The 22,495-nt window shown below is 40.9% G+C and overlaps 2 protein-coding genes across 7 annotated transcripts in view; one reads left to right on the top strand and one right to left on the bottom strand.

The window, feature by feature from the left end:
• The window catches only part of FMNL2 (formin like 2), a 326,152-nt gene that overhangs the window by 146,010 nt on the left and 157,647 nt on the right, over positions 1-22,495 (top strand). The gene's annotated exons all lie outside the window — the stretch shown is intronic.
• Positions 13,778-14,405, bottom strand: LOC133051199 (large ribosomal subunit protein uL22-like). The gene has a single exon (XM_061135691.1). It carries the CDS (start codon positions 14,369-14,371, stop codon positions 13,817-13,819), a length of 555 nt encoding a protein of 184 aa, XP_060991674.1. The 5' UTR covers positions 14,372-14,405; the 3' UTR covers positions 13,778-13,816.

The raw sequence follows: 22,495 nt of genomic DNA, 5'->3' as shown, positions 1-22,495 counted from the left end.
CAGTTATACACATATACACATTCTTTTAAAAAATTTTTTTCCATTATGATTTATCACAGGATTTTGAATATATAGTTCCCTGTGCTATACAATAGGAACTTGTTTATCCATTCTATACATATATCAATAATAGTTTGCACCTGCTAACCCCAGACTCCCAATCCATCCCTCCCTAACACCCCCACCCCAAACCTGGCAAAGACAAATCTGTTTTCCATGTCTGTGAGTTGGTTTGTGCTTCATAGATAGGTTAATTTGTGTTATATTTTAGATTCCACACAGAAGTGATATCATATGGTATTTGTCTTTCTGATTCACTTAGTATGATAATCTCTAGATCTACCCATGCATGCTAAGTTGCTTCAGCCATGTCCAACTCTTTGCAACCCCATGGACCATAGCCCACCAGATTTCACTGTCCATAGGATTCTCCAGGCAAGAATACTGGAGTGGGTTGCCATTTCCTTCTCCAGGTAAATCTTCCTGACCCAGGGATCGAACCTGCATCTCTTCCATCTCCTGCATTGGTAGGTGAGTTCATTGCTACTAGCGCCACCTGGTAGATCCATCTGTGTTGCTGCAAATGGCATCATTTACTTCTTTTTTTATGGCTGAGCAGTATTCCATTGTATACGTGTACCATATCTTTATCTGTTCATCTGTCGATGGACATACAGTGCTGCTGTGAGCATAGAGGTGCATGTATGTTTTTGAATTGCAGTTTTGTCTGGATGTATGCCCAGGAGTGGGATTGCTAGATCACATGGCAGCTATATGTTTAGTTTTCTGAGGAACCTCCATACTGTTCTCCATAGTGACTGCACCAGTTATATACATTCCCACCAACTGTGTAGGAGGGTTCCATTTTCTCTGTACCCTCTCCGGCATTATTATTTATAAACTTTTTGATGATGGCCATTGTGACAGGAGTGAGGTAATACCTCATGGTAGTTTTGGTTTGCATTTCTCTACTAATTAGTGATGTTCAGCATCTTTCCATGTGCCTATTGGCTATCTATATGTCATTTCTGAAGAAATGTCTGTGGTCATTTTCATAAGACTGGCTTTGATGGGTTTTGTGTATGAGAACATGTGATAAAAGGAGTATAGATTCTTAATCTAGACATTTTGATTTGAATTTTGGCTTAATAGCTGAATGACTTGAGTATTTTTAAAAAACACTTCTCTATGCCTTATGCCATATGCAAGGAGATCAAACCAGTCCATCCTAAAGGAAATCAGTCCTGAGTATTCATTGGAAGGACTGATGTTCCAATACTTTGGCCACCTGATGTGAAGAACTGACTCTTTTGAAAAGACCCTGATGCTGGGAAAGATTGAAGACAGGAGGGAAAGGGGACGACAGAGGATGAGACAGTTGGATGGCATCACTGACTCCATGGACATGAGTCTGAGCAAGCTCCGGGAGTTGGTGATGGATAGGAAAGCCTGGCGTTCTGCAGTCCATGGGGTCACGGAAAGTCAGACGGGACTGAGTGACTGAACTGAACTGATGTGTTATTTTCTTCATTTCTACAAAATGGGGATAATTGTACTTAGCTCCTCCATAGGGTAGTAGTGACAATTAAATATCTTTCAAAGCCTTTGAATGTTTCTGGCATTCTGTAAATGTTAGCTGCTGCTGCACCCCACCATCATAACTAGTGCAACTACTACTGCTTTTTCTGGTACTGTCCCAGTTATTTCTCTTTTATAGTCTTTTAAAACATCAGGTAAACTGAGGTTGGGCTTTGCTGATGGCTCGGTGGTAAAGAATCCATCTGCCAATGTGGGAGATGTGAGTTCGATCCCTGGGTCATGAAGATCCCCTGGAGAATGAAATGGCAATCTACTCCACTATTCTCACCTGGGAAATCCCACGAATAGAGGAGCCTGGAGGGTTATGGTCCATGGGGTTGCAAAAGAGTCAGACATGACTTAATGACTAAACAAAACAAAACTGAGGTCATTGGTGAATTATTAAGAAAAAGATTAACTGTCTCTCTCTAGGTCTTCTTTTCTGAGTTCTTTCATGTGGTCTTCCATTTCATGGGGCTTCCTAAGTGGCTCAGTGGTAAAGAATCCTCCTGCCAATGCAGGAGACATGGATTTGATCCCTGGGTTGGGAAGTTCCCCTGGAGAAGGAAATGACAACCCACTGTAGTACTGTTGCCTGGGAAAATCCCATGGTCAAAGGAGCCTGGCGGGCTATAGCCTGTGGGGTCGCAAAGAGTCTGATACAACTGAGTACAGCACCCTCTGTTTCATGAGTTAAAAACATCTCTCCTTGGTTGCAGGCTCACTGAGGCTAAGAATCTTTCGTTCTATTTGAAAAAAATGAAAGAAAAAAGAAATCCATCTCTTTCTGTCAGGGGATGCAAAATTTTTGTGTATCAGCTGTATTTGAGTATATGAGGCTATTAAAATAAATCATATGGTATAATCCTATAGTAGTAGGAATTCCATAAAGATCATGACACATTAACTTTAAAAAGAAATACTTAGAATAACATCTTGGTGTGGCTGAAAACTGGAAGCTTAATTCTCCAAGTTCATGTCTGTGTCATTGTAGTCACTGACTGGAAAGTCATAGTTTCCTTTAACCAGAGGAATGTGCTGAAGCAGTAGTAGGTATTGGTTAAAATTAGAATCAACTATTTCCATAACCAGAACTACAGACATGTTTTAAAAAAGAAAAGAAAGCAAAAAAGAAAGTGACAAGTCTACTAGTTTTTGCCTGTGGGTTCAAGAGGTTTTCAACCCAGTTCAGCTAACTACATTTGGATTCTGTCCATGCACTTGGCACATGACGTGTATGGCAGACTTCCTAAACCTAGTCATGGAAGCTCAGAACTCTTCCCCGGGACGAGCTCTTAGGAGTTGTCATCAGGAGCTGAACAGCAGGCGGCCAGGCTGACCGCGGTCCTCTGCGCTCTCTCTTGTGCCCTCCCTCCTACACGGAGCCCCAGGGAAGGATTCCACATGGACATTATTTGCATTTAATAGCTCATTACTGTGTCCATGCTCTGCTTCACCAGCAGAAAGCTTGCCAAGGCTCCAGCGCTGTAACGGTGCACATGTGTTTCTAAACTACTTACTGTAGGGATTGGTCCTCTTTTGAAGCTATTTATTTGTAGCTAATAGCTACAAAAATTTGATGTCTCAAAAAAAAAAAAATTTGATGTCTCTTGAGAAATCCATACACAGACACAGTTTCCATGACGGGGGCCAGGTCCGGGAGGGGCGGAAACTACCCATGATCCAGGCTCCTGTTTTGGGGTAAGGAAGATGCAGTTTGTGTGAGCAAGACTCTAATGATAGATTTATAAAGGGTGCAGGTGTTCATCGCTAGTGCTTAATGTATGTGTAGAGTTGGAGCCAGATAATGGATCCCCTCCACTGGGCATTTGTTTTGAATCAGAAGCTGCCCAAGTAAGCAATTTCTAATGTAACGGCTCCTTCGCATGTGGTTTATTTTGGCCTCCTTTCCTCCTCACATGCTGAATTTTAACAGTGCCATTGGTGTGCAGGTCCAGGGTTTCTCAGTTTTTCCATCAGACACCTAACATTTACAAAATGACTCTAAATATTTGCCTCAGTCCCAGGTCTTGGCACCAAGTACCTTTTTTCTTGCTTATGTAATGTTGAAAGTCCGTGTTGCCATTTTCTCAATGAACAAGCCTAATTAAAAGGAGAGATCAGTGGCTTAAGGGTTCAGACTGTAAGCAGTGATGCAGAAGAGATTTGCTTTACTGAAGGAAAACAAGACATTCTTGGGGAATTGGGAGTCTGTGGTGCATCAATGTTTTGTGTCTTGGAAAAAAGAATGCTGAATGTGGCAAACTGTCTTGGGGTTTTTCCGGTAGCGCCTGGCTTTGAGAGATGATCATGTTCAAGGACGCTCACCAGAGGTAGAAGAATAGGTATTGATATTTGCTGTTGTTATTTTTATTTTTAAAGTAAAATTATTCTAGAGTTTAAAATACTCTGAAATGGGCTGTTTTCAACTTAAAAGCAATTTGTGTGTATTGAAAGTTTATCTGATAGGTTTTTGAAAACTGAAAATACTTCCTCCATACAATAACATTATACATTAAAAAAAAAAAAAGTGTATTTAACCTAAGTGTGGTAAGAGTATTCCATGAAGGGGAAATCCAGTGACTCTTTGAATAAGGATATTGTTCTATGGTGAGGCGGGGGTCGGGGCAGAGGGGGTGGGGAGCTGTATTTGCCTTTTTTTTTTTTTTTTGCATTTCCCTCTTAAGCAAGAGTACCCCTCCCCTCCATCTTACAGGGAAAGAACAGTTTGAGAGGAAGCTTAGTGAATTCACTGCCAAGAGAAAGCTTTAAAAACATACCTGTTTGTTAAACTACACCCCAGGCTGTGCAGGGCCATGGGAGGAACATGCAGTTTTTGAAGAGTACTTAGAGGTGGGAATGTATTATATTGAGGAATAATTGCTTGATTCCGTGGAAAAGTCATGGGTATCTTGAGACCTCAGTGGGTAGCAGTGGATCATGCTGGTCCAATGGTGATCAGGAGCCCAGCTCAAGTGTATTGCTGTCCTGCTTGGCCTGTGGAAGGTCTGCGTGATCACCTTCCTGCTGTTTGGTATTTGCTCCCCTCCTGGAATCAGCTAATTGCTATAAAATTAATCTAATTTACAGGGCGCTCCCTGCCACCCTGCATACTTGTGTGTGTCACACGTCTTAAGTTTCCCACCACCCTTTATTTTAGGAGAATTTTTTATGTTCTTAACAATATCTGATGCTTGCTTTATATAGCTGAGGCTGAGTAATAGAGAGGTGGGCACTGGGGTCCAAGTGTTCTAGCTCAAGTCGACGTTTCGGGTTATTATGAACAGCCCTATACAGTACTCCTAGAATAATACCAGAGTACCTGAATATTCACTGGAAGGACTGATGCTGAAGCTCCAGTACTTTGGCCAGCTGATGCGAAGAGCCAACTCATGGCAAAAGACCCTGATGCTGGGAAAGACTGAAGGCAAAAGGGGAAGGGGCAGCAGAGGGTGAGATGGTTAGAGGGCATCACCGACTCAATGGACATGAATCTGAGCAGACTCTGGGAGATAGTGAAGGACAGGGGAGTCTGACATGCTGCTATTCATGGGGTCACAAAGAGTTGGACACGACTTTGCGACTGAACAGCAAATACAATAAGACCTCAATTAGCTGAGACTACTTTGGAGAAAGGGCGGTTTCTAATTGGATTTTTCTCTTGAAGGTTAAACACTTTTATCTTTCCTCAGCCCTTACTATTAACTTACTTTCTTTGGCTTTTGGAATTAAGAGGTCCAGAGTTTGAAAATAAGTTAATGTTTCTTTGCGTTAGTCTTTGGAACATCCTTAGGAGTTACAAGTCTTGATGTTCAGGTTTTATTTTCTGCAAGGATTGAAGAGATACTGGGGGTGGCTACTGAATTCTCCAAGTTTTTTTGGCGGGGAGGGAATAAATCTTTTGGGGGATTGTTTTGTTTTCTTGTGTCTTTTCTCACGTTGTGAATGAAAAAGCTATCTTACCATTCCCAGTATTGGTAGGCTTAGTTATTTATATAATCTTGTTGTTTGAGGGTTTACAAATATTCTACCAAAATATAATAACAGGAATGAGTTATCAATAAACTACTTCGGGTATTGATTTTTCTTCAGTGTGAGGTAATTAAAGTCAAGTTGTATTTGCTTTAATAGGCTGTTGAGTGGTTCTTCCGTATTATCTGGACAACAAATAAACCCAAGTATTTATCAGGTCCCTGCTCTGTGCTCTTTGTATACCATGTTAAGTAGTTTTAATGTCAGTGATGATGTCAGACCATAAATGTATCAGCCTCTGATAACCTTTGCATAAATCTAATTTCCTAAAAGCAAAGAAAACTTGTACCTGAGGGACTTTGTGGTCATAAAAGTTCTGATTTCCTTGTTCAAAATATCCTTAAGCCTGCCATTTGTTTTCTTTTACATTTAAAGAGAAACTTCATTCCAAAAGTTAAAATACTGCCATTTTCATTAATCATTAACTATAGATATTAAAGAACATAGATTTTTTTCATGAACATAGGTAGGGAAGTTAGGTGAAAAGATAGCTTTAATTTCATCTAAATCTAACACTGATTTTTAAGTATGTCATTGAGTTGAATGTCTTCAAATAAAGGTAGTTTACATTATCTATTGATGATGATGGTGAGAGCTAAGAATATTAGGAAGTAAGCTAAGAATAATAGTTTATATTTCAGATTCTGGCTTATATAAAAATGGAACCCTTTTCTAATGGTTTCTCCCCCTAATTCTTGATCTAATCATGCTATGACTATTAAAAAAACAAACAAAACTTTAAAACATACCTGAGAAAAATCTGAAGAAAATGTAGCATAGGTTAAGATTTGAAAAGAGATGGATCTGGGTTCAGGCTTCCCTGGTGCATTAGCGGTAAAGAATCCACCTGCAATGCAGGAGACCTGGGTTCGATCCCAGAGTAAGGAAGATCCCTTGGAGGAGGGCACAGCAACCCATCAAGTATTCTTGGCTGGAAAATCCCGTGAACAGAGGAGCCTGGTAGGCTGTGGTGCATGGGGTTGCAAAGAGTTGGACATGACTGAAGCGACTGATCACGCATGGAAGTTCAGGTCTGGGTTCATGAGGAATGCATTAAATTCTTTATATGTTTTTGAAACACAATAAAAACACTTTTAGGTGAATCACTTCTTTTGGAAATTTACTCTTTACATGTCTGCAAAAGTGTTTCACGTTAGTTCTGTGGAATGAATTGCCGCTTTACTGGACCTTGCTGGGGTTTGTGATTTATAAATGTTAAAGTAAATTTCACACTTCTAAGATGAAGCAGTCTACGTCTATGAGGTGTTTATAAAAGACCTTGCCTGTGGGTGGTAGTAGCAAGTGTCATCTTATTATTAGACATTTGAGGGCTAGAGAAAGGTCAGGGTATTGGTGGATCCCATAAAGCTAGCAAGTCAGCTTTTTAGCTGCTTAAATCTAGTTGTATTATTGCCACTGAAGCCTTGGTCACACCAGCAATACTTGCTCAATCAAAAATGTTATTTTTCCAAGATATATGCTGGTCATCCAAGAAAAATGAGGAATGCTGAGATAACACTCAAAAGAATTTGCTCACTGTATATCTACTTGGATCCAAAAGGCATTTATATATGTGTGTATACACATATATACACACATACATAGATATACATATGTATTTTTAATCATAGTACTTTCTTATAGTCTGTTCAGTTTGTCTCTAAACCTAGTAGCTAGATTAATGCCCATAAGTTAAATTGGATTGACTTGAAATAATCTGCAGGATCTTTGCACGTGGTTTTGGTGTCAGCTGGAAAGTGAGGTAAAGAATTGTGGGTATTAGGAACTCTGTAGAGGGTGGATGTATTTACAGAGCCAAAGCAAAATCAACACCCAGTTGTGGATGCGACTGGTGATGGAAGTAAAGTCTGATGCCGTAAAGGACAATATTGCATAGAAACCTGGAAAGTTAAGTCCATGAATCAAGGTAAATTGGAAGTGGTCAAAAAGGAGATGGCAAGAGTAAACATCGACATTTTAAGAATCAGTGAACTAAAATGGACTGGAATGAGTGAATTTAACTCAGATGACCATTATATCTACTACTGTGGGCAAGAATCCCTTAGAAGAAACGGAGTAGCCCTCATAGTCAACAAAAGAGTCTGAAATGCAGTACTTGGATGCAATCTCAGAAATGACAGAATGATCTCTGTTCGTTTCCAAGGCAAGCCATTCAATATCACAGTAATCCAAGTGTGTGCCCCAACCAGTAATGCTGAAGAAGCTGAAGTTGAATGGTTCTATGAAGACCTACAAGACCTTCTAGAACTAACACCCAAAAGAGATGTCTTTTTCATTATAGGGGACTGGAATGCAAAAGTAGGAAGTCAAGAAACACCTGGAGTAACAGGCAAATTTGGCCTTGGAGTACAAAATGAAGCAGGGCAAAGGCTAACAAGTTTTGCCAAGAGAACGCACTGGTCATAGCAAACACCCTCTTCCAACAACACAAGAGAAGACTCTATACATGGACATCACCAGATGGTCAACACTGAAATCAGATTGATTATATTCTTTGCAGCCAAAGATGGAGAAGCTCTATACAGTCAGCAAAAACAAGACCAGGAGCTGACTGTGGCTCAGATCATGAACTCCTTATTGCGAAATTCAGACTTAAATTGAAGAAAGTAGGGAAAACCACTAGACCATTCAGGTATGACATAAATCAAATCCCTTATGATTATACAGTGGAAGTGGCAAATAGATTCAAGGGATTAGATCTGATAGACAGAGTGCCTGAAGAACTATTGATGGAGGTTCGTGACCTGGTACAGGAGGCAGGGATCAAGATCATCCCCAAGAAAAAGAAATGCAAAAAGGCAAGATGGCTGTCTGAGGAGGCCTTACATACAAATAGCTGAGAAGAGAAGAGAAGTGAAAGGCAAAGGAGAAAAGGAAAGATATACCCATTTGAATGCAGAGTTCCAAAGAAGAGCAAGGAGAGATAAGAAAGCCTTCCTCAGTGATCAGTGCAAAGAAATAGAGGAAAACAATAGAATGGGAAAGACTAGAGATCTCTTCAAGAAAACTGGAGATACCAAGGGAATTTTTCATGCAAAGATAAACACAATAAAGGACAGAAATGGTATGGACCTAACAGAAGCAGACAATATTAGGAAGAGGTGGCAAGATTACACAGAAGAACTGTACAAAAAAGATCTTCACGACCCAGATAATCACAATGGTGTGATCACTCACCTACAGCCAGACATCCTGGAATGTGAAGTCAAGTGGGCCTTAGGAAGCATCACTATGAACAAAGCTAGTGGAGGTGATGGAATCCCCGTTGAGCTATTTCAAATCCTAAAAGATGCTGTTGTGAAAGTGCTGCACTCAATATGCCAGCAAATTTGGAAAACTCAGCAGTGGTCATAGAACTGGAAATGGTCAGTTTTCATTCCAATCACAAAGGCAATGCCAAAGACTGTAGAAACTACCACACAATTGCACTCATCTCACACGCTAGTAAAGTAATGCTCAAAATTCTCCAAGCCAGGCTTCAACAGTACATGAACTGTGAACTTCCAGCTGTTCAAGCTGGATTTAGAAAAGGCAGAGGAACCAGAGATCAAATTGCCAACATCCGTTGGATCATAGAAAAAGCAAGAGAGTTCTAGAAAAACATCTACTTCTGCTTTATTGACCATGCCAAAGCCTTTGACTGTGTGGATAACAACAAACTCTGGAAAATTCTTCAAGAGATGGGAATACCAGACCACCTGACCTACCTCCTGAGAAATCTTTATGCAGGTCAGGAAGCAACAGTTAGAACTGGACATGGAACAATAGGCTGGTTCCAAGTCAGGAAAGGAGTACGTCAAGGCTGTATATTGTCACCCTGTTTATTTAACTGATATGCAGAATACATCAGGTGAAATGCTGGGTTGGATGAAACACAAGCTGGAATCAAGATTGCCAGGAGAAATATCAATAATCTCAGATATGCAGATGATACCACCCTTATGGCAGAAAGTGAAGAAGAACCAAAGAGCCTCTTGATGAAAGAGGAGAGTGGAGAAAGAAAGATCATGGCATCAGGTCCCATCACTTCATGGGAAATAGATGGGGAAACAATGGAAACAGTGACAGGCTTTATTTTTGGGCTCCAAAATCACTGCAGATGGTGACTACAGCCATGAAATTAAAAGATGCTTGCTCCTTGGAAGAGAAGCTATGACCAACCTAAGCAGCATATTAAAAAGCAGAGACATTACTTTGCCAACAAAGGTCCATCTAGTCAAAGCTATGTTTTTTCAGTAGTCATGTACGGATATGAGAGTTGGACTACAAAGAAAACTGAGTGCCAAAGAGTTGATGCTTATGGACTGTGGTGTTGGAGAAAACTCTTGATAATCCCTTGAACTACAAGAAGATCAATACAGTCCATCCTAAAGGTAATGAGTCCTGAATATTCATTGGAAGGACTGATGTTGAAGCTGAAACTCCAGTACTTTGGCTACTTGATGTGATGAACTGACTCATTGGAAAAGACCCTGACGCTGGAAAAGGTTGAAGGCAGGAGGAGAAAGGGATGACACAGGATGAGATGGTTGGATGGCATCACCGACTTGATGGACACGAGTTTGAGTAAGGGAACCCTGGTGTGCTAAAGTCCATGTGGTCGCAAAGAGTCGTACACAACTGAGTGACTGAACTGAACTGAACCAGTCTGCAGGATGTTGGCACATGGTTTTGGTGTCAGTTGGAAAGTAAGGTGGAGGATTGAGGATATTCGGAACTCTGTGCAGGGTGGATGTATTTACAACTTACGTGGGTTCTCTCTCTCCCCGTTGAAATGACACAAAAGGAATAAGTCCCTAGGAAATAGGAAACGAATCCTTACAGGGCAAGAAATACTGAGGAATTTCTGGAAAATAGTTGGTAGCCAGGGTCAGAGAACCCTCTCATGATACTCCTTCCCATGAAGAGAAGACGAGGCATTTGAGGAAGTGGAGAGACAAGGCCACTGGTCAAACTCCAAAGAGTGTGTGAGCTCAGAGTCCACAGGGCAGGGGAGTGGAGCGGCCAGGCACTGCGATGAAGACCATGGAGAGTGCTGTAGGATGGTGACTGGTGGTATCTGGGGGGTGCCCTCCCCCCCCCCCCCCAAGTAAAGAGTTGCTTGATATTACCTCACAGGCGAAAACCATGAGATGAGCTCTCTAACCAAAAGGAACTCTTAGAGATTGGGGAGGAGGAATAGCAGGTGTTTTCCTTGTAGTGGGGAAGAATGGGAGGGAAGTGAAAAACAGGAGCAAAATAATCCTGGTGTCAAAGCAGAGAGAAAAAGAAAAAGAAAGCAGCATCCCCAGAGGCCAGAAATACTGCACTTGAAGTTAGCCTGCCTTATTTGGCAGTTCTGGGACCCCAGCTTTCCTGTCCTCATCCTCATGCCTTCTAAATACACTCTAGTAGAGTTTGCTTTTCAGCCTTACCCTAGTAGGGAGGAGCAAGCTGTAGAAATGGCTTACACCACAATGGAGAAAGCCCTCCCCTGCTGCCTCTACCAGTAGGGGATGTGACATTTAAGGAGAAAGAACAGCATGGAAGAAGGACCACGTTGAGCATGACAGCTGACTCCAGGGCAAACAGGGTAGCTGCAGATCCTCTGTGCTTATTGTGTGTCCATCGCTGCCTGCTTTCAGGAGGTGAGTGTGGGAAGTGGAGACTGACTGCTTAGGCCCCTGTGATAGGTTATTTCATTGATTATGGTGAACATTTTAAACTTGAACAAGTTTTTTAAAAAATGCAAAGTTTGCATCGTAAGCTTAGGAGATGACATTGTGAAGATGACCTGCCAAAGATTCCATTGTCAGAAACGTTTCTCATGATTGACAAGTTTTTTTTTAGTTTATTTATTTTTTAAGTGGTTGACCATTTTAATAAAAAATTTTGCCAGTCAAAATGTGTGGAGAGTTGTAGTCATATGATTTGAAAGTTTTTCCACTTGGGGGATATAAAAACATTACCTATATTTTAGTGATAAATCTCAATGAATTGAATAGATTTTGAATCAGCATCTTGTTTCTACTTATGGATGAGTGAGTAAAGTGTACAGTAGACCCTTTTAAATCTCCCTAATTTAGAAAACCGGATGCCATATATCTCTAGATTTGCCTGTTAGTGGGCGCGATATAAAACTTGTAACTAAAAATGTTTTAGTGTTAATTTTGCCACAATAGAGGTGATGAGGAAACTTACCAAAAGAGGAATGGGGGAGGAATGGGTGTGATGGAATTAAAGCATCAGTAGGGAATGAGTTAAATGAGGGGTCAGGGCAAGGAGGGGCCTTGGAGTTTGAAGGATGAGGGAAGATAAAATGCAGGTCCATGGTGTTTATGTTCACTCTTTTTCTTTGAAAATTAAAAACTTACTACCACCCTGCTTAGGCCAATTCTGTGAGGACTTTACTGCCACAGTTTATGATGTACTCAAATATAAACTTTCCTGGAAGTCTTTGGCCTCTGGGCCAACTTGTTTTTGAGCCAAGAGTGTAAGGGCTCTGTTACATGCACGGGCCACAGATGCGTCTCTTCAGCTTCTGCAGTCCAGATTGTGTGTGTGTAGAACTGAGAAAACCTGTTGATTCCATGCTTTGGTGATGAGCCACAGCCTACACTTGGGAATCCCATTCGGCCTTGCCCTCCCCATTGGAGAAAACTATCTTCAGGAGATGGTTTCTCGGCTTGAAAATAACCAAAAGGAAAACCATCAGGCTCCAATCAAGTTGTTGATGGACCAGTGTGTGAACAGAACATGAGATTAAAAAAATTTACTGATGGGTGGGGATGCAAAGACAAATGTGTTATGTAGCTGGCCAAGTAGTATCTGACTTGTGTCCAAAAGTGGGGAAAAAACTATCTTCAATGCATTGCATTACTTTTCTGCTGATGTTTCTAGAGCCTGCCTTGTTGCTCTATTGTACTGCTCCTGGGGGTGCCCAGGGAGGTTTGGTGGTATATTTGTGCTTGCTTCCTGCTCACTCTTGCTGTTGCCTGTTGGAAATCACTGGCACAGGGAGTGTGTTTTCATCTCCTCCCCACCCCCACCCTTCATTGTTTCGTGGAGAAAAAGAAGGCCAGTAAAAATGAGCATCTGGCAAAGAAGCCACCCTGATTTAAGGAGGAAGTTCCCTGGATTTATGAGCTCCTCTTTCTGCTCAAGTGTAAACTGGAAGAGAGTTTGCTGCACAGTTATTCAGGGGTCAGGGGGCCAAGGTGGGGTGAGTGGGGGCACTGGAGTTGCTGCTTAGGCCGGAAAAACATTTTGCATCAGCTGAGTGGCTGCTGGCCTGCCAGGATGCTGCTGTTTTCTATCCCGTTTCAGTTTTGTGAAAGGACAGTAGGTGTGAATTGAAAGCTCTTGTCCTCTTAATCATTCACCAGAGTCAAGCCACATGGGCCACAGGAAATTTCAGTCTTGTAAATCTCACCTGCTTATCTCCCAAAGTCTGCTTTGTTTTATCTTCATAATGACTATTAAGGGTGGTTGCTGTGCTGTGCTTAGTCACTCAGTTGTGTCTGGATTTTTGCAACCCCATGGACTGTAGCCTGCCAGGCTCCTCTGTCCATGGGGATTCTCCAGGCAAGAATACTGGAGTGGGTTGCCATGCCCTTCTCCAGGGGAATCTTCCCATCCCAGGGATCGAACCCAGGTCTCCCACATTGCAGATGGATTCTTTACTGACTGAGCCACCAGGGAAGCCCATTAAGGGTGATGGTGGTGGTTTAATCCCTCAGTCATGTCCGACTCTTTGAGACCCCATGGACTGTAGCCTGCCAGGCTCCTCTGTCCATGGGATTCTCCAGGCAAGAATACTGGAGTGGGTTGCCATTTCCTTCTCCAGGGGATCTTCCCTACCCAGGAATTGAACCTGTGTTTCCTGTACTGCAGGCAGATTATTTTACTGACTGAGCTACGAGGGAAGCTTAAGGGTGGTTTTATTTTAAAAAAATTTTATTTGGCTGCACCAGGTCTTAGTTGCAGCAGGATCTTTGATCTTCCTTGCAGTATGGAAGATCTTTAGTTGCAGCATGGGAGCTCTTTAGTTGATGCATAGGGAATCTTGTTCCCTGACCAGGGATTGAACCAGGGCTCTTTGCACTGGAAGCATGGAGTCTCAGCCACTGGACCACCAGGGAAGTCCCAAGGGTGGTTTTTTTTTGTTTTTTTTTTTACTTTTATTTGCATTTATTTTCTGCGGCATTTATTCCCGGGCCATAAGTTTTTGTTTCTTCAGTTTCTTCTGGGATATCTTTTTCTTCTGTGCAACCTCCTCTTCTGGTTTAGGAACAATCTGTTCTTTTTCAGTAAGGATCATCTCAATGTGGCAGGGAGAGCTCATGTAGGGGTTGATCCGACCGTGAGCTCTGTAAGTCCTGCGCCTCATCTTGGGGGCTTTGTTCACTTGGATGTGCTCAATGACCAGAGAATCTACATCTAAGCCCTTAAGTTCAGCATTACTCTCTGCATTTTTGAGCATGTGTAGTAAAAATTCAGCACTCTTTTTGGGCCACCGACCCTGTGTCCAGCCCCACTGTTTGGCCTGTGCACACCTACCAACTCCACCATTGTAACGACGGAATGGCACACATTGCTTCTTTAAAGTGACATCCTTCAGATACTTGGTGGCTTTTCGGATATGCATACCCTTTATGGCCTGGGCAGTCTCACGAGTGTTCTTAAAGTGAACACGAAGATTTGAACCTCTTGATTTGCGTGATTTTGTGGGGTTTTCTGGGTCTAGTGAATAGCGCACCATTTTTAAGGGTCAGCTCAGGCCGCTTACCGGAAAAGGAAGCCCAAGGGTGGTTTTAAAAATGAATGCTATAATACAATAGAATGATATTGATCTAAAGTATGTATTTCTACTCGATGGCTTATGCACTGTGATAAGCAAGCAGTTGGTTGTTTTTTTTTTTTTTCCTTTTTTAATAGTAACTTGGAAGAGGGACTTAACATTATTCCTGTTGAAGGGATTTTGAGGGTCAGCCATTTAATAAATCCTGGTTCAGGGATTTGTTTTGTTTAGTCGCTAAGTCGTGTCAGACTCTGCAGCCCCATGGGCTCCAGCATGCCAGCCTTCCCTGTCCGTCACCATCTCCCAGAGTTTGCTCAAACTCATGTCCAGTGAGTCAATGATTCCATCCAGCCATCTCATCCTCTGTTGTCCCTTTCTCCTCCTGCCTTCAATCTTTCGCAGCATCAAGGTCTTTTCCAATGAATCAGTTCTTCGCATCAAGTGGCCAAAGTATTGAAGCTTCAGTTTCATTATCAGTCCTTCCAATGAATATTCAGGACTGGTTTCCTTTAGGATGAACTGGTTGGATCTCCTTGCAGTCCAAGGGACTCTCAAGAGTCTTCTCCAACACCACAGTTCAAAAGCATCAATTCTTCGGTGCTCAGCTTTCTTTGTGGTCTGACTCTCACATTCATACATGACTACCAGGAAAACCATAACTTTGACTAGACAGACCTTTGTTGGCAAAGTATTGTCTCTGCTTTTTAATATGCTGTCTAGATAGATGATCATTGTATAACACATCTCTTCATTCTGCCTTCAGAACACTTTCTTTACTTTATGTAATTTCTACTTCCAAAAGCAACTGGGATAGATTAAATTGAAGCTCATGGTCAGTCTGTAAAAGCTGGAACTTCATGTCAAGGAAGATTTTTGTAAGATCACTTGCTATAAAAAAGAGTATCAGAAATATTTCAGTAATGCTTTTTAGCAAGGAAATTAATTCAATATTTTTGGCTTTGTCATCTCGTTAATAGATGTGCTCTTTTGTTATTACAGTCTTGACTTTTATCAGCTGGAGAATGATCTTGGTTTAAGTGCTTTGAAATTACCAATTTTTTTTCATCCATTTTAATGCTTTGTAAGTGGGATGCTCAGTTATATACTGAAATTAGGAAAATCCTCTTTCCCTTATCATTCACCCTTTTTCATATTTGTGTTGAATTAATTAGCTTTGAATCAGACAAGAAACTAGTATTTAAAAGATCTGGAATCTTAGCATTTTGGGGAGTTTATTCATCCCTTGTTCCTACTGACACTAAATTTTTTTCAGCACTTAAGCAGATCTTATTCCATCATTGAACTTCCTAATAGAGATTTGTTTTAAACAAGAAGCAATATTCATGGGTTGGTGGAAAAAAGAAAATAACTGAGATATTAGTGATTGTTCTGCCTTTTTTTTTCCCCTTGTCACATTGTTTTGCAAGATTATTTCATTGCCTCTCTAACAATTTTCATGAAAACAGAGTCAACAGGAATTCTGTACCTAGTACTGGCCAATAGGATACCAGCCATAATCTTGAGTAGGACAGTAGATGTTTGCTTCCTAGCTTTAAAGAATGTATAATGTTGTTAGATTAGCAAGAGATTCATTATGAAGCATTGATTAGAAACAGTTAATGATTTAAATAGGTATTGTGAGAGTAAGTTACAGACGGCATGGTGCAGTCTATAAGAACTACAGGAACTTAAAGAAGGCTGAGATTGTTGTGCAATTATGGAAAGTGTTCTTAAGGAAGAGGAAGTTGAGAGGTGGAACTATTTTCTCACTGAACTTGTCCTTATTTTAAACTGAGTATTTGATAGACTTCCAATTTAATGTCTTTTTTCTCTTTTAAATAATGCCTGAGAGTTTCAAAATGTTCTTTATAAGGAAAGATAAAGTAATCTTTTAAAACTCAGCTGTCCTTTCTAGAAGAATGTGTACTAGGTAAAAAGAGACTAAGGTGCGGATAAAATGAATGTCTCAGTCAGTTTTCATTTGGGCATGGAGCATAGCTGGCTGTTAGAATCTTGCATTTTTTCTTAGAAAAGCATGAATACCCATTTCAAGTATTACCAAATCATTTGGCTTATATAGGCTCCTGGCTTGGTGAGGACATAGGCTTGGTTAAAAACAAAAGAAAATGCACATTGTTGATTTACAAATAAAGAAAGCCAGCTGCAGATCCTGGTGAACCCTTTTAACCATCTTCCCCAGGAAGGATGCAGCACTGGGTAAGTCAGACTGAGGCCTCTGGGAAACCACGTGATACATAAACAAGGGCCAGCCAGTGTGAGGCCGCAGGGAGGGGGCCATCTTCAGGAAGCTGTGAGCTTTTCCTTTTGTAGAGCGTTTGGACCAAAACTTGAAAGGGCCGTTGACTGCAGTGTTGCTTTACTTCTTGGTTCACTCTCAAGACCTGACCCCAAATAACAAGCATCGTTTTAGACATGAAGGACAGAACTGATAAAAAGCAACCAAGTACAGAACAAACCTGATTGTAAAGTAAGGATTATAAACTGCACTAAGTGCGATGGGAGCCAAATTTAGGGAGAAACTACCACCGAGATGATAATATTCCAATGTTTTCAGTTTCAGTAGTGTTTCAGTTTGGCTTCAGAAACACATGGTATTCAGTCAAAACTTCTTAATTTGCTGCTAGTTTCTTTCCTTTCAGAGAGCAAGGGTATGAAATTGATTTCAGAATTATCATTTGGGTTTAATTAACAGTTTTAAAAATGTTCATCTCATTGTGGTGAATGAGTGTTTACCCACCAGACAATTGCACAATGAATTCATGATGATTTTAAATTTGATTTACAATGAAAGGTTTTATGAAGTGCACTTTGTCATGTCTCTTGGCTCTTGTCGAAGAAAGCCCTATGTTATCAGCCTGTTAGAACAGTGACGTGGTACGCTTTGGGACTCTTGGTTCTGAAAACACGTGATCAGGGCCTTGCAGGTTTTATTTATTTGACAGATATTTACTGTACACCTATTGAGTTGTAGGTAGTATGTATGGAACATGTGAATCACAAAGTCAGCTCTTTTGTTTTAGCTCACGTCGATTAACAGAAAGAAAACATTTGAAGAATATGTGGAACACTTGGGAATTCTTCACTGGAGCACCTTATTTGGCTGTGCTGTCTGCCTACTATTAATACTTCTATTATTGTATACTATACAGAGTCTCTTAATGTAAAGGGGAGTTCAGAGTTCTTTTAGGAAAAGCTTTTATTAAAAATATTAAGAGGCAACAGGAGAGCCGTTTAGGATTAAAATATCGTTGAGTTCCACTGCCATTCCAGGTAATGCTTTTGATGTAACAGGCACATGTCACCTGTAAGTTTTATCATGTTCCTGTTTTATGAAGATCACATGACCAGACAAAGGGACTATGAAGATTGATAAGATGTTCATACCCTAAAAATCTAGTAGTTGACAGCACTGACAGATATACCCCAGAGCACATGGGTGCATACACAGACATAACTGTGGACAGCGTATACTAAATGTTAATTGACCAGGATGATTTGTTTAGTGTTTAAAACTAGAGATTGACAGGGATAGTTATTCTGAAGCTGTGTTACTTTTGCTCATTAATTTCAACATCCATTGATTCCCTGTCTGAAGTAATTATTGCTGTGTTGCTTGCCAGATAGTGGTTTTTTAATTTCAGTCATCCATCCTTCATTTATTGGTTGGAATTCTGCTTTAGTGAGGAAGACCTGTTCCTTCTCCCCTCATTATTTATTCAATTATTTGTATCAGTACAGATCTGTGGATATTTTCCTATGAGTTATAATCTCCTATTCTCATTTTTTGGTGTTGCTCAGATTGTTCTAGATGTGGTCATTAGGAGCCCCTTAAATTTAGGTCCTGTGTCCCTTTGATGTATTTCCATCATTTTTTAGGAGTCATTTTAACTTTCTGACAGCATAAGATATTCCAGGCTCATCCTGAATTTTTCCTGCTTCAGCCATGGAATCAGCCATTTCTTCAAAAAGCTCTAGTTCCTTTACTTGGAGAAAGGCATTGCCACTGAGACATCATTAATTTCAGGTCCTCAGCAGGTGAAGTTAAGAGACATATATGTACACATATATTATAAACTGCAGGGCTCATTCTAGCTTTCGCCCTTATTTATAACTCCTTTCTCTGAAAGTAAGAAACCTGGCTTTTGTAGCCACAACTTATTAATATTTACTCATTTGTGTACTCCTAAGCTACATATAGGAGAAGGAAATGCAACCCACTCCAGTGTTCTTGCCTGGAGAATCCCAGGGATGGCGGAGCCTGGTGGGCTGCCGTCTATGGGATCTCACAGAGTTGGACATGAATGAAGTGACTTAGCAGCAGCAGCAGCAAGCTACATATAACGTAGTTTCAGAATGCTAGAACATACCCCTGTGAGAAACAAATTTACTAGCTAAGTTAACACTGTTTGTGGACAATTTTGTTTTCCCCCGGAATTAGAATATTTAGTAAAGCTAGTGTTGACCAAAGTTATTTGGGTTAGTTCTTTTCTTCTCTGCCTACTTTGGTGGGTTTTTGTTATTCATTTTAATTTAGCTACATTCACTTATTACTGTTCTGTTTCGATTCCTGCCATATCCTGCTGACTACTGACAAGTACTCAGTCGTGTCCGACTCTTTGTGGCCCCATGGACTATAGTCCACCAGGTTCCTCTGTCCATGAAATTCTCCAGGCAAGAATAATGGAGTGGGTTGCCATTTCCTTCTCCAGGAGATCTTCCTTATCCAGGGATCAAACCCTGGTCTCTTGGATCTGCTGCATTGTCAGGTGTATTCTTTACCAGTAATGCCACCTGGGAAGCCCCATCCTAGTTGATTTTAGTTATTTATTTATTGTTAATGTATATGAAATATTGCATTGTATATGAAAAAGTATATTCAGAAAGTGTCATTTCCTCTTTGTCCCTTCTACCTGTTTCCCATTCCCTCATTCTTTTCACCCCATTCCCACCCTCTCTCTGAAGGTAAATAATTTCATTACCTCTTGGCTTATCCTTCCTATATGTTTTATTTATTTTATATTTATTTATTATATATATTTTCATATATATTTTTAATTATATATATATTTTATATATATAAAATGCACAAATCAGTGGACACATAAATATTTTCTTCTTTCTTATATGAAAGTGGTATACTTCCTTGTTTTCTATTGCTGCACAAAAATTACCACAGACTAAGTAACTTAAAGCAACACAAATCTATTCTCTCTCATTTATTATTCCCTGAGCCAGGGAGTTGGGCCTGTCTTAGCTGAGTCCTCTGCTCAGAGTCTCAGTCAGCTGAAATCAGGGGGTGGGCCAGGCTGTGATCTCACCTGAGGCTAAGGGTCCTCTTCTGAGCTCCCTGGTTATTAACGGGGTTCACTTCCTGGTGACTGTGGGTGTCGTCTCCTAGAAGCTGCCCACCATACCTTGGCACAGGGCCTTCTCTGTACATACTGCTGGCCTCTTCAGGTCCAACAGGAGAGTGTCTCTGCTGCTTGGAATTTTTCTGACTACTTTGTTCTCTCACTGTAGAGTCTCGGGCTGTCTGATGAGATCAGACCCACCTAGGCTAACCTCTCTCTACCTTTGCCATATAATGTAACCTAATGACTTTTTCCATCATATTCATAATTTGTTCTCACACTCCAGAGGGGGACATGCTACAGGATGTTCAGTTCTGTGTGTTCCTGTGTACCAGAGAGCAGGTATCCTGGGCTAAATTAGAATTCTGCTTTACCAGAATTCTGTCCTCTTTTGTACTTTGCATACTATAATGCAGTGTTATGAAAAAAAGAAATGTTGTATTTGCTATACTTATCTATGGCATGTGTTCTTTTTGTTGTTTAGTTTACTAAAAGATTATTTTTGGTACTTAGGAAGGTCTGAATTTTGCTTCTAGTGGATGCCTTTGCTTTATTAAAAAAAAGCCCTCAGTCACTGGTTTCTTAGTTAACCTTGTATTATCTGGTTTGTCAGTTTTTGATGATAGTCTTTAACTCTTACCTATTTCCTGTACAGCAATCAGCGAGCTTAATTTATTTTCCTCTTTCATTCTCCCTTCTTCCAGTTTGTTAAGTTGTATTATTTCTGTGTTGACACAACATACAGCATTATTGTGTTAGTCTTCCAGATCTGCATTTTCATTCTTTGTTTTCAAATTTTGCTGCTGGCCTGGCTTTTGTGTGACTTATTTTTTCCTTTTGTGTAATTTTGGGAGCATATATGGTTATCCTTATAGGAGTGTTTTTCCTCCTCTTTTTCTTTAGAGTTCAGAGAATACTGAGTTTCGCAGATCATTAAATAAAAAAATGCTAAACACGAACAAAGAAACTTACCCGAATGTTCTAAGACCTTACCATTTATGTGCATTTTTGAAAACATAACACAGGCTCTCTATAAAGAGAAGGAATGGTTCCTTAATCAACTCAATTAGTGCGGAAATTAGGCATCTTTGTAAATATAAAGGGCCTGATGATGATGACATTCTGTAAGGCAGTAAGCATGAAGGAAGAGAGGTCTTTGACTATTTGTAACCTAAACTTACTCCTCGGAAGGAAAGTTATGACCAACCTAGATAGCATATTAAAAAGCAGAGACATTACTTTGCCAACAAGGGTCCGTCTGGTCAAGGCTATGGTTTTCCCAGTGGTCATGTATGGATGTGAGAGTTGGACTGTGAAGAAAGCTGAGCTCCGAAAAATTGATGCTCTTGAACTGTGGTGTTGGAGAAGACTCTTGAGAGTCCCCTGGACTGCCAGGAGATCCAACCAGTCCGTCCTGAAGGAGATCAGTCCTGGGTGTTCATTGGAAGGACTGATGCTGAAGCTGAAACTCCAGTACTTTGGCCACCTCATGGGAAGAGTTGACTTATTGGAAAAGACCCTGATGCTGGGAGGGATTGGGGGCAGGAGGAGAAGGGGACGACAGAGGATGAGATGGCTAGATGGTATCTATGGGCGTTGAGTAAACTCCGGGAGTTGGTGATGGACAGGGAGGCCTGGCATGCTGCGATTCATGGGGTCACAGAGTCGGACACGACTGAGCAACTGAACTGAACTAAACCTAAGCAGGATGGGAAGAACCAATAGCATTCTTTAAATAGGAAAACAGAGTTAGTAGACAGTTCTTCTTCTGTGGGAGCTGGGTAAGCTGTTTTGCATTAAGCCTGATTAGGGAGTGAAAGTCTGCCCATTGGAGAATGAGTGATGATGGTGTAGATCGTAGAGGATCAGTATTCAGGATGTCCCTTCGAGCTCACTGGAATTCAAAGCTGAAAAGCTGTTGAAGATCCGGGAAATTGAAGAAGTGAATGGTCAGAATTTGCACTGATAGGATTTTCTAAATAGTGGTCCGGAATCCTGAAGATGACTGCTTTGAAGCCTGGCCTCCCTGTGCAGGGTTTTGACTTCCTGTTTTGGAGGATAGCTGAGTGTTTGCACTGTTGGGGTTCCTGATGTCCAGGACCTTATATAATACAGATCTAGAATTTTTCATGACTCTGATTTAGTTAATAACTGAGGCCACCTAAAATTTACATCAAAGAAATCCTAAGACTGGTGAGAAGTGAGAAAGTACCTAATTTGTGGAAGGATTTCCTGACTTAGTTATAGATCACTCCAGACCTAATACAGGCTCTTTCTTTTTTTTAATTCATTAATTTTATTTTTGGCTGTGCTGTGTCTTCATTGCTATGCGGGCTTTTCTCTAGTTGAGGTGAGTGGGGTCTACTCTCTAGTTGCAGTGCATGGGCTTCTTATTGCAGTGGCTTCTCTTATTGCAGACCATGGGCTCTAGAGCACAGGCTCAGTAGTTGTGGCACATGGGCTTAGTTGCTCCCAGGCTAGGGATCAAACCCCTGTTTTCTGCATTGGCAGGTGGATTCTTACCCCAGGCTCTTTCAAGGTGTGTGTCTTTGAAACCTGAGTGGGTTCTATCCTATTTGAGAAAGCTTGGGTGTGAAAGAGTTTCTGTCATTGAATGATGGGCGTATTGCACCATCAGCCTCCCAGGATTGTGATTCTAACAAGATTATCTTCTGTGGCATAAGCTTAGAAAATGTATGATTTACAAAAAGAC

The sequence above is a fragment of the Dama dama genome, chromosome 33 (assembly GCF_033118175.1).
Source record: "Dama dama isolate Ldn47 chromosome 33, ASM3311817v1, whole genome shotgun sequence".
NCBI classification, from domain to species: domain Eukaryota; kingdom Metazoa; phylum Chordata; class Mammalia; order Artiodactyla; family Cervidae; genus Dama; species Dama dama.
This window is presented reverse-complemented; position numbering and strand designations above follow the sequence as displayed.

Coding starts and splice junctions, on each gene's coding strand:
- LOC133051199 (XM_061135691.1), bottom strand. CDS start 14,371: ATGGTGCGCTATTCACTAGACCCAGAAAACCCCACAAAATCACGCAAA.